General features: G+C 52.9%; 1 protein-coding gene across 1 annotated transcript in view; it reads left to right on the forward strand.

Annotated features, from left to right (window-relative positions):
- OTOG (otogelin) overlaps nt 1-13,677 on the forward strand; it is a 72,163-nt gene extending 58,486 nt beyond the window's left edge. Inside the window, exons 43-56 of the mRNA XM_036220996.1 lie at nt 885-1,079; nt 1,295-1,507; nt 2,079-2,183; nt 2,376-2,483; nt 2,912-3,013; nt 4,563-4,661; nt 5,755-5,795; nt 6,899-6,974; nt 7,058-7,236; nt 7,998-8,102; nt 8,302-8,421; nt 9,605-9,650; nt 11,932-12,011; nt 12,120-13,677. Of these exons, the coding sequence (XP_036076889.1) occupies nt 885-1,079; nt 1,295-1,507; nt 2,079-2,183; nt 2,376-2,483; nt 2,912-3,013; nt 4,563-4,661; nt 5,755-5,795; nt 6,899-6,974; nt 7,058-7,236; nt 7,998-8,102; nt 8,302-8,421; nt 9,605-9,650; nt 11,932-12,011; nt 12,120-12,320 (1,670 nt within the window). The 3' untranslated portion in view covers nt 12,321-13,677. The remainder of the gene's footprint in view (nt 1-884; nt 1,080-1,294; nt 1,508-2,078; nt 2,184-2,375; nt 2,484-2,911; nt 3,014-4,562; nt 4,662-5,754; nt 5,796-6,898; nt 6,975-7,057; nt 7,237-7,997; nt 8,103-8,301; nt 8,422-9,604; nt 9,651-11,931; nt 12,012-12,119) is intronic.
- The last annotated feature ends 2,140 nt before the right edge of the window (nt 13,678-15,817 follow it).

Genomic DNA, 15,817 nt, shown 5'->3' on the forward strand with positions numbered 1-15,817 from the left:
GAAGGTAGAAATGAGATCCACCTCGTCCCACCCCCATTAGCTTTGCCTCAGTGGGTAAGCAGGGGTGGACTGGCCTAAAGTAGTTCGAACATATCTGGAAAGACTGGAAACAACTCACAAGAAGACCACACCTATTATATGACAGATAACAGATGAAAAGGCAATCCCATCTATAGTAATGTTTTTCTAACTCTGGATCCCAGCTCAGTGGGTATGAAATCAACTTTGGGGATCAGCACCAGAGTTAAAAAATGCAATAGAATAGAAAATGCTAGCATGTACTGCATCTAAAAAGGTTAAGTATTACTTCTTGAAAAAGTTTTTTTTTCAACACATCAGTGATTCTCAGCCTTGACTACCTTTTGAAATCGTCCGGTGAACTTCAAAAAGTATTGATGCTTGGGCATCACACATTCTGATTCCTTCGGCCTGGGGTCAGGTCCTGATAATTTCCAAAGCTCTCAAGTGATTATTTTGCAAGCAGGTTTAAGGACCACTGCTTTACATGTACATGTGTATTGGACCACAATGTAAAAATCTCTTTTTATAGTCAAGAGTTTGAAAACACTGATCTAGAGCAAGGGATTGGCAAACATTTTCTGTATAGAGACAGATAGTAAATATTTGAGGCTTTGGGGGGCTGTATAGTCTCTGTCATAACTCAATTCTTATAATACACAAACAGCCAGATTTAATAGGTAGATGAATAGACATGGCTATGTTTCAATAAAATGTATGTGCTGACTCCTAATCTAGAGGAAAGAGGCGATGATACTGAATCCCTTTGCACTGTCTGCTGAGGTATAGATGATGCTCTGAGCCTCCCTGCCCCCTTACCCTGCCTGGGGTCTGAGCTGGGCCTGCTATGCACTGTGCCCCTGCAGCCTTCCTGTGCTCCAGCGACTCTATATACCAAGCCTGTGTGGCGGCCTGTGAACCCCCTGAGACGTGTCAGGATGGGCTGCTGGGCCCGCTGGACCCAGAGCAGTGCCAGGTGCTGGGCGAAGGCTGCGTCTGCTCTGAGGGCACCATCCTGCACCGGCGCCACTCGGCACTCTGCATCCCTGAGGAGAAGTGTGGTAGGTTCCTCTCCTCCTGGGGTGGGGCCCTCCAAAACCGATCTCACCCGAGGACCTCCTTCACTCTCCTGCTCCCCGATGCCTGAGTCCCATTTGCATCCCTTCAGGTCTGCTTTGGGGTGGTCAGTGTCCCATGGGAGGCCTAACCTGGGATGGTCTTGGCCTCCCCACCCTCCTCAGTCCCCTGTGCCCCTCTTTGCCCCCCCCTACTGCAGCCTGCACTGACAGCACGGGGGTGCCACGGGCTCTGGGGGAGACCTGGAACAGCTCCCTGAGCGGGTGCTGCCAGCACCAGTGCCAAGCTCAGGACACCATCATCCCGGTGGACCTGGACTGCCCAGGCCCTCGCCCTGAGAGCTGTCCACGCTTTGGGGAGGTAGCCCTGCTCACGCCCACTGAGGATCCCTGCTGCCTGGGGGCTGTGTGTGGTGAGTCCCACCGTTCACTGCCCTAGACCTCAATTGTAAGATGGTTAAAAGGCTCCAGCTCTGACCTTAATGGGTAGGACAAAGCCTGGGACAATGAAAATGTCTTGTGGGGAGTATGTTTAGGGGAGCGGAGAACCCGGGAAGTGGGGAGGGCAGGAGCCATGCCTTAGGAGTCAGTGTGGGCAGGAGCTTAATGGCACTGGGCTCTTCCTCCACCACCTTGCAGCCTTATGACATTGGCAGATCATTTAACATCTTCTGTGCCTTGGTCAATTCTCCTATACCATGAGACTGACGATAATATCCACCTTCTGGGCTGTTGTGAGAATTACAGAATTAATACTGATCTAGACCAGCAGCTGGCACATGGCCCATCATGACGAAAGCTAACTCTTACTGCTCTTCCTTCCCAGTCCTGGCCCCTCTGCGACCCTCTGAGACTCCTTCCAGGAACATGGGCCCTGGCAGCTGGGGGCCATAATAGGGACCAGGCATCCAGGGGCTGGGCAGTGCTGGAGGCGGGGGGTTGTTCTGGCCTCCAGGTGACAGGCCTTGTGGCCCCTGGGGCCAGTGTGTAACCAGACTCTGTGTGAAGGCCTCGCCCCGACCTGCCGCCCAGGCCACCGACTCCTCACCCACTTTCAGGAGGACTCCTGCTGCCCCAGCTACAGCTGCGGTGAGAGGTCCTGGGCAGGGAGAGGGGGACGCCGACCACTCGGGGGAGGCGGGGAGCCCTGCACCTGCGGTTGGGGAGCAAGGACAGCTCTGGGGACTGGGTTCTGGCTGGAGATGAGGGCAGAGACAGAGCGGGACCTGGTGTGACCAGGCAGGGTCTGCTCCCAGCACTTAAATCCTGTCTCTCCCCCAGAGTGTGACCCAGACCAGTGTGAGGCAGAGGTGGTCCCCAGCTGCCGCCAGGACCAGATCCTGATCGCCGGCCGCCTGGGGGATTCATGCTGCACCTCCTACTTCTGCGGTGGGTGGACATGCCATCAGATGTCTGCGTGCACACCTGGACTGCAGCCGTCCCCTCCTCACCCCTGCTTTGTTGGGCAGCTGGGGGGAAAGGGTGGGGGTCTTTGGGTGCGGCGGGCACAAGAAGAAGGTGAGATCCTCGTCTAGAGAGAAGGATAGGATGAAGAGGAAACTGATCCCCGCTTCACCTCGTAAATGACTAAGCATGAGGAAGTCAGTTCTTGGTCAGTGTCAGACCAAGGTGGACATGAGGGAGAATGTCCAGATTCTAACTCTAGGACAGATCACACGAGACCATGAAACATCACTGTTAGTCTAGCTTCTGTTGCAACTGGATTTTGGGGGTGCCCCCACCCAGCAGCCTGTTCTGTAGCAGACTCCCCATGAGGGGGACTGCCCGTGACAGCTGTGGCTCCTCTCTTTTCTCAGCCTGTGGCGACTGTCCAGATCCAGCTCCCGAGTGTCAGGAAGGGGAGGCGCTCACCGTGGACAGGAACACTACGGAGCTCTGCTGCCCTCTGTACCAGTGCGGTGAGTCCTGGCTGGACGTGGCGCCATGGCCGAAGGGGCTCCAGGGACATTTGTGTGCTATCGCGCCCCTTCACAAAGTCTTTACCCCGAGACCAATGATATTATTACCTTGTCCCAGTCTTCATTATACTTTTATTCCGAAAGCACTGGATATGCCTTTTAGAAAGTAAAAATCCAAGTAAATACAAGAAAATGAAAATATTATCTTCCTACCTCCTAGATGTTTCACTGTCAACACTTTAAACCATATCCTTCCAGATATTTCCTATGCCCTTATATATGTGCATTTTACCAAAATGTCATCCCATACATGTTCTTTTTCTACAAGCTGTGAAGATACTATCTTTCTTTTTCCATGTTAATAAATTTTAAAATTATATCATACCCAGTCCACAATTCTCCAATCCAAGATCTAATCCAGGACCACACGTTAACATTATGTCTCTTATAAGTCTCCTAATCTGACACAGGTTCCTTTTTCTGTGACACTAAATTACAGAGCCTGGTGTGTGGTCCTACAGAAAGTCCCACTTTCTGCATTAATCCAGTTGTTTCTTCTTGGAACTATTCATCTTGTTTTTCTAGCCTCTGTGCTTCCTGCGAAAAGGAAGTGAGATCTAAGGCTTCAATTCAATTTTTTTTTTTTTAACTGGACAGTACATGAGCTTCATAGTACGTCACACCAGGAGACAGATACCGTGGGACTGAGCCACCATAACCAGTGTTAACATTGCCCTTGGGTTACGGAAGTGACCTCTGTGTCCCTCCATCTGACATTTGCATTTTTCCTCTTTCAACCAGAAAGTAACCCATTACTTTGACACTGGACAAAAGTGTTTCTTCTCCTTAACTTCGTAATTTTTCCTGAAACATCTATTGATAATCTTACCCATGCCAGTAATGTTTTTAGTAAATCAGATCAGCCTTACAGTCCTTCACCTTAATGCCGACCCTTGGACCTCCGTTCCCCACCTAAGAGTTGTGCTTTGAGATTCCCGCACTCCCTGCCTTGGTCTCTCAATGAACGGCTGAGGAATCAGCTCAGAGGGCCCTGCCTGAGGAACAGGACTTCTTCTTGTTCTAGTGCGAGCCTAGAGTGTAGCGGAAGCTGAGCGGGCTCCGGTGGGCTACGAATGGGTGGCTTCCAGAGGCGGGAAGGGGCATGCTGTTTTATGGAGGGAAATGTTCTAGGTCAGTGGTACTTATCCTGGTCACCGCTTCCCCTCTGATCACCACTCTCAGGGTGACACAGAATTCAGGGTGGGGGAGCTGTTTAGTGACATCAAGGTTCTGACACTGCCATGTTGCTAATACATCCCGAAGCAGAACTGGGGCCTCCTGATGTAGTTCTATGGGAAGACGCTGGGAACCCACACTTCTCCCCTGGACTACAGCACAGGAGGGCGTCTCTGGACATTGCGAGGGGTGGGGGTGGGGGCGCTGAGGAGGAACCAGAAGTTACAGCCTCCTACACCGGTGTTGCATTTCTGAGGTCTCACACCCCAAGTCGTCAGTGCCTGATGTGCCCCCTGCCTCCCATCTCGTGCAGTGTGTGAGAGCTTCCGCTGCCCCCAAGTGCAGTGTGGCATGGGCACTGCCCTGGTGGAAGTGTGGAGCCCAGACCGCTGCTGCCCCTACAAGTCCTGTGGTAAGTCCCTGGACAGGGCCCTTGTGAGGAGGGAAGAGCAGGGGAAGAACTGGCCCACCCCTATCAACTTGCTCAGATTCTGTCCCTCCAGAGTCTCCAGAAGGAAGCCACCACAATCACCTTCCTCCCCAACTGCATCCACTATCTGAGCATACAGTGTTCCTACACCTTTTTCTTTCCAGGATAAAAGGAGGAAAAAAGCAAGTTCCCTGTTTCATAAACATTTTCCATCTAAAAAGTCTTTATTGCAACTATCTGATAGTAAACATTATTTTGTTAAGATCTACCTCGAATCCTTTTAGGCAGCAGGTGGGAGTGTCGATAATGAATGCCAGCGAGCTTTATATTAAAATGTTATTTTAACAAGTGTGAAACTTTTAAAAGCTCTGTTGAGAAACTCTATTTTGCATCTGTATATTTAGCTTGTCTCTTTCCAGGCCTACATGTACACTTCATGAGGGCAGGGGCTTTGGTCTGTTTTAGTCATTGCTTTTGTCTCCAGAGCACAGAGAAAAGCTCAACGTAGAGTAGGCGCTTAAAACTACCTGCTGCATGAGTGAGAGACCCAGAAGAGTGTTTCACAGCCACTCTTCCCTGGGCTCCTCGCCCCCGAGCTGCCACTGGCACATCCCTTAGGTTCGCTAGTGGTGCCTCAGCTCTTGGCTCCCTTGTGGCTTAGAACTGGACCTGTTCGTGGGTGAAGGCTTGGAGTAGTAAGGCTGAGCTTGCTGGAACATAGGTTTGGGGAATGCAGAGAGATGGTTAGAAGGTGCCCCTTGCCATGTTCACCCCTGAAGAGGCCCCACATTTGCCCTAGAAGAGATTTCAGGGACAGGGAAGGATGAAGCCAAGTAACTAAAGGGCTCCTGTGGTTGGTCATCTGCCTGTTTATCCTCACCCCGCACCAGGTTCGGAGCTTGGTGTTAGAACCCATCGCTGCCCCACCTGGCCAACCAGGGGAGCTGCAGCCCCCATGGAGGGGTGGAGGCAGGCTGGAGGAGGGGCTGTGCCTGCACGAGGGGTCTGGGGGCCCAGGGGGACTTCTGCCTGTATGTCTCTGCTGAGGTGGGTGTCGGCCCCTCTTGTTTTTCAGAATGTGACTGCGACACAATCCCAGTGCCCCGCTGCCATCTGGTATGGAGACCCTGCCCCTCCCCACTCCCCCGATCTGCCTCCCCTTTCCTTTCCTCTGCTCTCCATCCATCCCTTTCCCTGGAGCCCCTATTCCTTTAATCGAGTGCAAAGAGCCATAGACAGAAAGTCAGCATCCTCGTCCCAAGCTCTGCTCTCCCGGCACAGCGGCCTTATTTGTAAGGCGGACATGATCATGCTTCAGAGTTGTGGTGTGGATTTGGTACCAAGACGTTGATGATGATGGTGATGATGAAGATCCCAGTGGTGATGATGATAGTGGAGACAGGGAGAATGATGACGATGGTGGTGACGGGGGAGATGGCGGAGATGATAATGACGGTGATGATGATACTCATGACAGCAGCTCATGTGTACCTAGAGCTAACTATATGCTAGGAACTTTCCTAGGCCTTTAATAGATAGTCATATTAATTCTCACAGCAACCCAATGAGATCGATTCTCTGATCATCTCTGATTTACAAATAAGAAAACTCAGGTTAATGTTATGTAGCTAGTGAATCACAGCACCAGGATTGGAACTCAGGAAATCTGACTCCAGAGACCATGCCCTTAACCACCAGACTGCATGGCCACTGAAGGAAGTGAAAATATGCTGAGAAATGTAAAGCTATGCTTAAAGTTATGTTTTTTGCATAATTTTCTAAATTATTTGTATTTCCCCCATCCCAGCATGCATTTTCTCCTCATTTAATCTCCTGTCCTACCCTCTTCTCCATTCAATCGATAAAGGAAGAAGGGCAGTAGTATGGTTCAGGCAGGACTCTGGGCCGGCAGCTGTGCAACGAGTCCTTGTTGTTGGGGCCGGTGGGCGCTCAGAATGACAGGAGAGACTGGAGGCCCCAGGAGGGGACTCTGCGGAATACTCTTCAGCAGGGAGCCTTGGAAGCCACACTGGGCATTTCTCCCTCAGTAGGAGGGTGACTGAGTCACAGGGTGCCAAGGGTCCCCAGGCCTGCTAGCCCACTCTCCACCTACTGTGAGCAGGCGGCTGATAGAGAGAGGACCCCAAGTGGCAGACTGCTCCCAAGGGCAGGGCTGGGCCTCTCCACCCTGGGATACTAACCACCTCTGCCCCACCCAGTGGGAGAAGTCTCAGCTGGATGAGGAGTTCATGCACAGTGTGGAGAATGTGTGTGGCTGCGCCAAATACGAGTGCGGTGAGTGGGGAGGTGGAGCCAGGGTGGGGTGGGGGTGGGTACTGGGCTCTCAGTGACTGTGGCCGCCCTGCACACCTGTCCAGTGAAGGCCCCCGTGTGTCTGAGCCGAGAGTTGGGGGTGATGCAGCCAGGCCAGACGGTGGTGGAGCTCTCGGCAGATGGCGTGTGCCACACCTCCCGCTGCACCGAGGTGCTAGACCCTCTCACTGGCTTCTACCAGATCAACACCACCTCCGTGCTGTGTGACGTCCACTGTGAGGCGGTAGGGGGCAGTGCGGGATGGCGGTGTGTGGGAAGAGGAGGGCTGGCCTGGCAGAGCCTAGGTGCTCCAGGAATCAGAGGGGCCCTTCGAGCTTGCCCCAAGGAAGCTCTCAGAGACCTCTGGGGAAAGCGTTGGGGACGGAGCTGGAGTGGGAGAGGCAAGGAAAGGAACAGCAAGAGTGACGGCCTGGCAAGGGTGGGGATTTGGGGATTTGACAGAGAAAACGTGCATTTATTAAGTATCTTCTATGCCGGTGCATTCCTTATCCTTTTGGTTTGTGTGTTTATGTTGCTACCATTTGTTGAGCCCTGCTACATGCCCAGTGCCTAAGACAGTGACTGGCTTCTGGTAAGGGCTAAATATTATTGAATTAAAGGGGTTAGAATTGTTCCCATTTTTCAGATGAGAGAACTGAGGTTTAGGGAGGTCCAGTCATTTGTCAAAGGTCCCACAGGAACTGGAACTCAAAATGAGGTCTATCTATAACCAAACCCGGCACCCCTAATTACCAACAATGCTGTCTCCCAAGGGGTGGAAATGCTCTGTCCACTGGGGCTGGGCCTGGGAACTGCAGCAAAGGAGGCTTAGGATGGACATGAGGATGACATTCCTGTCTGAGATCTAGGGAGTCTCGGGGTCCCCCTCCTGAGTGTCTGCAGGGGGCCCTTCTCTGGGCTCAGAGACGAGCAGACAGTGGGAGAGGCAGGCGAGTGAAGGTGGGCGCGTGCCTGAGGCCCACCCTGTCCTGCCCCGTCCTGCAGAACCAGGAGTATGAGCACCCGCGAGACCTGGCAGCCTGCTGCGGCTCCTGCAGGAATGTGTCGTGCCTCTTCACTTTCCCCAATGGCACCATTTCCCTGTTCTTGGTACGCAGCCCTTTAACTGCCCACCTGGGAAGAGGTCTCAGGAGGGGACACTAGGACCAGGGTCCCGGGCTGGGTACAGACAGGGTCCTGGGCAGTGCCAGGTCCTGGGTTGCACCTGCCTTTGGAGCTGTACTCTAACAGTTCACTGAGGCCATCTGTCTGGCCACAAGTCCCCACCACCAACTTCTGTGCCCTCCAGCCCGGGGCGTCCTGGATCGCAGACTGCACCCGCTACCACTGCAGCACCACTCCCCTGGGTGCTGTGCTTGTGCGCTCACCCATCAGCTGCCCGCCACTCAACGAGACTGAGTGTGCCAAGGTCAGTGACAGCCTCCTCCTGCTGCACCGCAGCCTGAGGCAGGGGCATTGGCTGTCTTATTTGTGAGGGGGAGAAAGGGGAGAGGTCCTGTGTGGAGGGGTGTGGGAGGAGGGTTTCCCCGGAGCCCGTGGTCTGTGCCCTGCCACCCCAACTTCACATCTCTCCATTGCATATTTGCTCTGACCACATCACACCTCACATTTTCACACATCATGTGGCCACACACAGATGCAAGCAAACATATACTGTCACGCGTACTAGGCACACTGACAGACACACTAACGCAGGCAGCTGGCCACTCACACACACCACACACTCCACAGGGACATTAAGACCTCAGCACTCCAGTGTGCATACCACGCAGTGTCGCACACCAAGGCACTCTTGCACACACACACCTTACCGACACACACTTCAGTCCTGTGATGGCCGCAGCACTAGCATGGACAACCATCACTATGGGCAATGGGCACAGCTCGAGGAAAAGGATGTCCTGGAGGGTTTGGAGTTATTGTTGAGTTATTAAACTTCCTGTGGTTAATATTGGACATTTTAAGATTTGATCCTACTTAGAAAACAGATACACACCCAATCATACTGTCATACGCACACGCAAATGCAAAATCACACATGTACACATAATGCTCACAAAATCACACACAAATACTGAGACGCCCTGCATGCACACACGCACAGAACACGCACAGTTACAAAGAACTGTCACATCGTTGTTTTATCCACTTTACAATAGAGGAGGTGAGCTATAAGGGATAATTTGCCTCATTTTACGGATGGGTAAACTAAGCCCGGAGGAAAGAGGCAACTTATCCAGGGCTGATAGAGTCCGGGCCGCTCACCCAAGTGGTCAGCCCCTGCACCTCTCCCTCCCAGACCCCCTGTGTGGAGGAGCTGCCACCGGAAAGAGGGAGACCCCACACCATCTTAACCCAGCCTCTAGTCTCTGTGGGGGCCACATGTAGCCTGAGCGCCAGTGCCTCAACCAGCCAGTTTAGCCCCTGTGTCTCTCCCATGGCCAGCCCAGGGGGGCCTGATGGCCAGCAGGGCATGGAGCCCCTGTCTAGGACATCATGAGAGAACAGGAGCCAATGCCCCTGCCTCTTGCTGGGATCTTGGCTCTTGGCCTGGATGGGACCTCCCACCTACCCGCCCTATTTCCCTCCAGGTTGGGGGCTCGGTGGTGCCTTCCTTGGAAGGATGCTGCAGGACGTGTGAGTGGGCATGGCAGAAGCCCAAGGGTGAGGGGTGCCGGGTGGGGCGAGGTGTCATGTTGGGGCTCAGAGGGCCAGGTTCCTGGCCTGGCACCTCCAGGGGTGACTCTTCAGGGGTGAGTAGATGAGGAGATAACAACACCCTTGCCACAAGGCTCATGGCACTGGCGGAGATATGCCGGTGGGCGGAGGCCATGCTCACGTTCCTGTCCCAGGATGAGGCCTCTGCTTTTTGTTGGAAATGGGGGACATTGGGATAGTGCATCCAGGTGGTCAGTAGCTCACCAGCTGCTCTGCCTCCACCTGCCTCCACCAAGCCCTCAGCCCAGATGCCCCCACGTGAATTCCCTGTGGCCAGGAGCCCATCTCAGAGGGCCCCTGGGTTTGATTCAGGCCCCCAGGGTCCCCGATGAGCCTGAGCAAGAGCTCTGTGCAACTGCTTCACACCCGGCCCCCTGGGACCTGCAGCACTCACATATGTATGTGTGTCCCAATCAGCCTCAGCCCCTTTGCCCACGCGCCTCCTCTCTCTCCCTCAGGGGCCCAGACCCTTTCTTGGAGGGCTGTAGAGTTTGGGACCTTTTTATGTCCACCTCACATATTCCAAGGAAGCTGGGCTTAGTACCTCATTGGGCGAACACAACTCGTGTTCCCTGAACGTCCCCTGTGCTCGCGTGTGACCTGCAACCCATGTCCCTTTCCCCAGGTTCCCCGGGGACCCTGTTTCCCGTGGTCCCTGTTAGCCCCGCCTCTCCTCCACTGGTTAGTGTCCACTGCCACCCAGGTACTCCTCTCGGAAGCCCGTGGAACTGGAGGTGGCAGCCGCATTGCTATTTCCAACAATGTCCCTTCTGCTAGGTGGCCCCAGCTCTGGCGGTGGGGGAGGGGGGGCAGTGCCCCTGCTCGCTGCCTATGGCAAAGGCCTTTCAGCCAACAGTGCATGCTGGGTAGCAAGCTGCACCCCCTGGGCTTGCATGGGAATGCTTCAGCAGTGCCCGCTCACTCGGCACCCGTCAATGCCCAATGTTGCCACTGCTTTGTTCCCACTGGTCACTCAGCCAGTCTCAGTCCATGACCCAGAGAGCCACAGCTAGGGTAGCTTCTTGAGAGCAGGAGGGAGGACAAAGTAATCTTAGGTCTGGTCAGGAGTCTTCCAACCAGTTAGGCGGGAAACCTACTGTGATAAGGCCCTGAGGCCATCTCTGGCAGGCACCCACAGAGTAAAGCCATGCATCTGAAAAATATTTACTGAACACCAATGTGCCAGACTCTGTTCTAGGCACTGTAGACACAGCCTGAGCAAGGCCTCGTGGACATGACATTTTAGTGGGAGACATAGATTAATAAGTAAAATATATTATCAGGATGGATTCATCTGGTTTTATAGGGGCCAAAGCTTATGCAATTGGGGGGAAAAGAAACACAAATTTACAAATCCATATTGATGTGTGAAAGTGACTATTTATTTAGAATGAAGACAAAAACTCAATAAATTGTGCATGGGGCCATGCAAAAGAAGACCCTAAAGCTTACACTTAAACAGCATAATTAAAAGCGCATCTCTGACTGGATGGAGACAGTGTCCTGAATAGAAACAGGCAACAGAGGAGTGAGGGAGGGAGGACTGGGTAGAGGGAGGGAGTTGTCATTTCAAGAAGCAGATCAGGACAGACCTGTGGCGAGATTTTTGAGCAGGTGAGGGTATGAACGAGCCACATGACTGGTTGTCTGTGCGAGGCGTGGTCTATCCAGGCAAAGGAAATTGCACACTTACCAGTTTCCATCCCTGTAACAACTGTGTGAGGTGAGTGACACCCTGGTCCTGTTTGGTGGATATGGAAACGGAGTGAACCTGCTGTGTACAAGCATGGTGCTCAGGGCTGGGCTTGCCATTCGTTCAGGGAATTGTAGAATCTTAATGCTAGAAGCCCTCTTGACTTGAAAAGCTGAAGGTCAGAGAAGGCCGAGGTCACCAACAGGGGTTGGGGATAGGAGTTGAGCCTGGGGTGGGGAGACAGCGTACACTGTCCCTAAACCCCCGTTTTCCTAGCCCAGAGCCCCAGACATCTTCCTCTATCTCTCCCGCCTCATCCACCTCTACCTCCTTCCAGCGCACTGAGTTAAAAGACTTTCCCTCAGATGCAGAGGGGCTCTCATGCATGGGCACTAACACTGGTAGAGGGACCCTCCAGCATGACACTAACTGCCCCCGTCGGGCCCGTCCCGCTGCCCCTGGGAGCACTTCTCAGCCACAGCCGCCTCACCCACCCTGTCCCCCTAGGTAAAGAGGATGGGCGCTCCTGCAAGAAGGTGACCATCCGCATGACCATCCGCAAGAACGAATGCAGGAGCAACACCCCTGTGCGTGGCACTCACGAGGCCGTGGTGGGGACAACCAAAGATGGGGATGGAGGGGCTTTGGGGGTTGGGAGCTACACAGTCTGCCTCACTGGGCCTGCACGTCTCCAGGTGAACCTAGTGTCCTGTGACGGGCGGTGTCCCTCTGCCAGCATCTACAACTACAACATCAACACCTACGCCCGCTTCTGCAAGTGCTGCCGCGAGGTGGGCCTGCAGCGGCGCTCCGTGCAGCTCTTCTGCGCCACAAACGCCACCTGGGTGCCCTACACGGTGCAGGAGCCCACCGACTGTGCCTGCCAGTGGTCCTGAGGCCCTGGGAGCTGGGGCTGGGGCTGGCTGGACCACCTCTGCCACCCCCACTTTATGATTCCAGCTGGCCCAGTGTGCATATGTGGGGGCAGGGGGGAGACACTGGTACCTGTGGGGAACTGGTACGTGCTGAGCATGGTACGGCAGGCAGTAGCGCAGAGAGTGACCAGAACGGGCCACACCTGGCCACCCTGGCATCCTTTCTGTGCTCCCGCTCCTCCACACTCCTTCCACAACTGAGAGCTTGGGGAGTGCCACTCGGTCCCTGGCTTGAGGTCTGGAATGGGCCCTAGATCAGGGGCAGCAGTCCCTGTTCATCTGTGACTCCGGCTGCAAGGCTTTGATGGGGGTGGTGAGAACTTTCCTGGGAAGCCAGGACCAGAGCTGGACCCAAGACCAAGGGCAGGCTCAGTACGTAGGGGCCCATTCTCTTTCCTGGCCCTTTTGACTAAGGGAGAAGCACAGAGACAGTAAAAGGAAATGGGGCTTTAATTGCAACATGCAGGCCTGCTTATAGCCACCCAGAAGGAACTCCCCAAAGCACAAAGGGTGGGTTCCCGGGCTCAGTCTCACTGACATCTGCGAGGTCAAGTCCAGAGACTGAGGGGTGGGCTCAGTGGTGTTCAAGTCCCCTGAGCCCCAAGAGGGATGACCTGAAGTTCTGTTATTGACATTGTGATTCAGGAACGATTGAGAATAGTCCCGACCACCCCAGACCCCAGCCCCAAAGCCAGCCTCTTTGGCAGGTGGGCTGGCTCTTGTGAGGTCGTGGTGGGAGGGAATGACTTCCTCAGCGAGTGTCCAGCACACCTCCTCTTAGTGTTGGTGGACAGCCCACCGCTCCTAGGGCCTTAGATGGTTTAATGGGTACCGTTAGCAAGAATGGCTCCTGGCTTTGCGGTGAGCTTTTCTCCAAGAACATAGCGGAGTTGGTCTCTGGAGGGGCCTCTGTGTGGGTTTTGTGGTTTAGTCAATTCCCAGCTCACTGCTTCCTGGGACTGTTCAACAGAAGAGCATCTGTCAGTGGAAAATGCAGGCCCTGTGTGTGTGCAGCCCGAGTCTCTGAGCATCTGGCAGAGCCTCGTCTCTGAACCAGAGTGTCTTTCCTAAGCCAGGGCCAGGGCCCCCTCCACACCCTACTCTACCTGCCCCTGCCATGCCACTTTGTGCTGCTTGGTCCAAAGAGCATGAACATGAGGTTGTTCAGGCCCCAGCACTGCCCTGTATGTCTGGAGATGCATGGCTGCCCTAGAACCCCTAGAGTTGGGGTTAGGGGTCTGTGCCAGGATGGTCTCAGCTCTTCCTGCTGCCTCTTTGTTCCTGTATCGGTATTCTGTTTATATAACCAATAAACTGTGAGAAGACATTGGGCCTCGGAGCATATCTAGGGTGTCAGGTTTTCTTTGAATCTGAAGGAGTTTCAGCTATAAAGAGAAGACCCTGCTTTATGGCCCTGGAGGTCATCCTGACTTCTGCCCCACGGTGCTGTACTCAGCACCATGCTCCACTCAGGGCAGGCCCTCGGTGCGTGTCTGCTGGTTGGAATTTAACTGATAGAAATTGGCTCCTATGGTAGGAAGGAAGAAGGAGACATTGAGAGGTGGGGAGCTAGCACCCAGTCGAGGGGCCTCATAAGTGGTCCCAGCTCTGTGGGGCTTGGGACAGATGCCTCCCACACAGGATGTAGATGTGGAAGGCCCTAAGGGGAGGTTTCATGTTGGCCTTTCAACATTTTCATATTTGTTTCCCCATTGTTCTCTTAGTAAGTTTTTGCAGCCACTATGCTGAGGTTAGGGAGAATCCAGGGATTGAGTTCTTAGGGGCTTTTCAACTCTAAAGGACCACTGGCACATCTCAGGGGCAAGCAGAAGAATTCTTCACTGGGTTGTCCCATGTGGGGAGAAACAGAAGAGGAGAGGTCTGAGGAAGCACTCACCAGTGAGAGAGGGACACTCCTAAGGCCCAAGTCAGTGCTTAGGGTGCACGAGCTTCACCTTGCCTAGAGGAATGGAGAATTCTCTTGAAGCTAAAATTGGAAGCCTTGTTTTTTATCTCGTCCCTCATGGCACACCTGTCTGCTAACATGTACCCTGGGACTTTTCTTAATGAAAATAGAACTTTACGGCCTCTTAAGAAGCCCACTTCTGAATAAGCCATGGATGAAAAAAGAAATCAGAGTAAAAACTAGACAATATTTTGATCTGTGTGATTATGAAATTATGACACATTAAAATTTGAGATGCAGTTAAAGCAGTATTTAGAGGGATATTTACAGCCTTAAATTCATATTTCTTAATTTCCTGTCATGATAGCCAGAGGTGATGTAGGACAGGGTTTCTACCCTTCTCCATCATTGATGATGATCGAAGACACATTCTCAGCACAACTCACTACTTAAGTCACATATCAATAGCTTTCACAGAGCTTCTAACACTGAGCTTAACACAATATGATGTTACACATACCTTTAAAGAGAACTGATTTAAAAATACTGATTCTATAATACAGCAAGATGTTTAGATTAAGACATAAGGTAGTCTTTTAGTCATTGTTGAAATCCCAGTGTTCCTGGCTACTCGCCCCTCACCTCACCTCCACTCCCATCTGTTTATGTCCAGGAACAAGTAGGCAGCTTTTGAACAGGGCTGCTTCTAGCCAGCTGTTGCGTAAACAGAGGGCACCAGGTCAACCCCGCCCAGCCTTGGCCTGAATGCTTTGTGCTGCCTCGTTTTGGAAGTTTGGCCTCAGGCTTTTGGGTGCTTATTCTTGGAATCTTATCTGTCACTGGTGACCCAGCTTTGCTGACTTGACCATCCTTGGCTCCAGTTGGCACCAGTTCCCAGGCTGCCGGCTTCGCCCGCTCCCCCACACTCACAGGTGGCCATAGTTTTAATGATCATACCCCGTCCCTGGAATTGCAGTGATCCTGGTTTTTTATCCCCTTCCTCATCTTCATTCCCACCCAGGCACCCCCTCCTGCCTGCTTCTCCTGGAAAACCTACCTCACGCCCCAACTCTTTGGCCAAAATTCCCAGTCCTATTACCCCAGCTTCCTCCTGGGAAACCAGCTCTTTTAGGTTAAGACACTTTAGTGAAAGATTAACAACTAAATCATCAATTGGCACGGATACCCTGCTCCACACTGTGGGGAAAATGGGAGAGGGTGAGGATTTTAAACCTTAATTAATGGTGCCCAGATCCCCTCAAAACACAGGACCAGTGATGTTGATATGAGTGTTCATTGATACAATTTGTAGATGTTGATTTACATGAAAAATACATACACCCCTTGACTAAGCTATCTTATTTCAAGGCAGATGGTGTAGGCCGAACAATGGCCTATCAAGTGTGTCCACGCGTTAGTGCCAGGAACCTCCGAACATGTTACTTTATATGATAAAAGGGATTTTTTTGGCTGTTAATAAGGATCCTGGATTATCCAGGTGGGCTCAATGTAATCACAGGGTCTTTAGAGAGGCAGGGAGATCAGAGTGAGA

The sequence above is a fragment of the Rousettus aegyptiacus genome, unplaced genomic scaffold, assembly GCF_014176215.1.
Source record: "Rousettus aegyptiacus isolate mRouAeg1 unplaced genomic scaffold, mRouAeg1.p scaffold_m13_p_5, whole genome shotgun sequence".
NCBI lineage: Eukaryota > Metazoa > Chordata > Mammalia > Chiroptera > Pteropodidae > Rousettus > Rousettus aegyptiacus.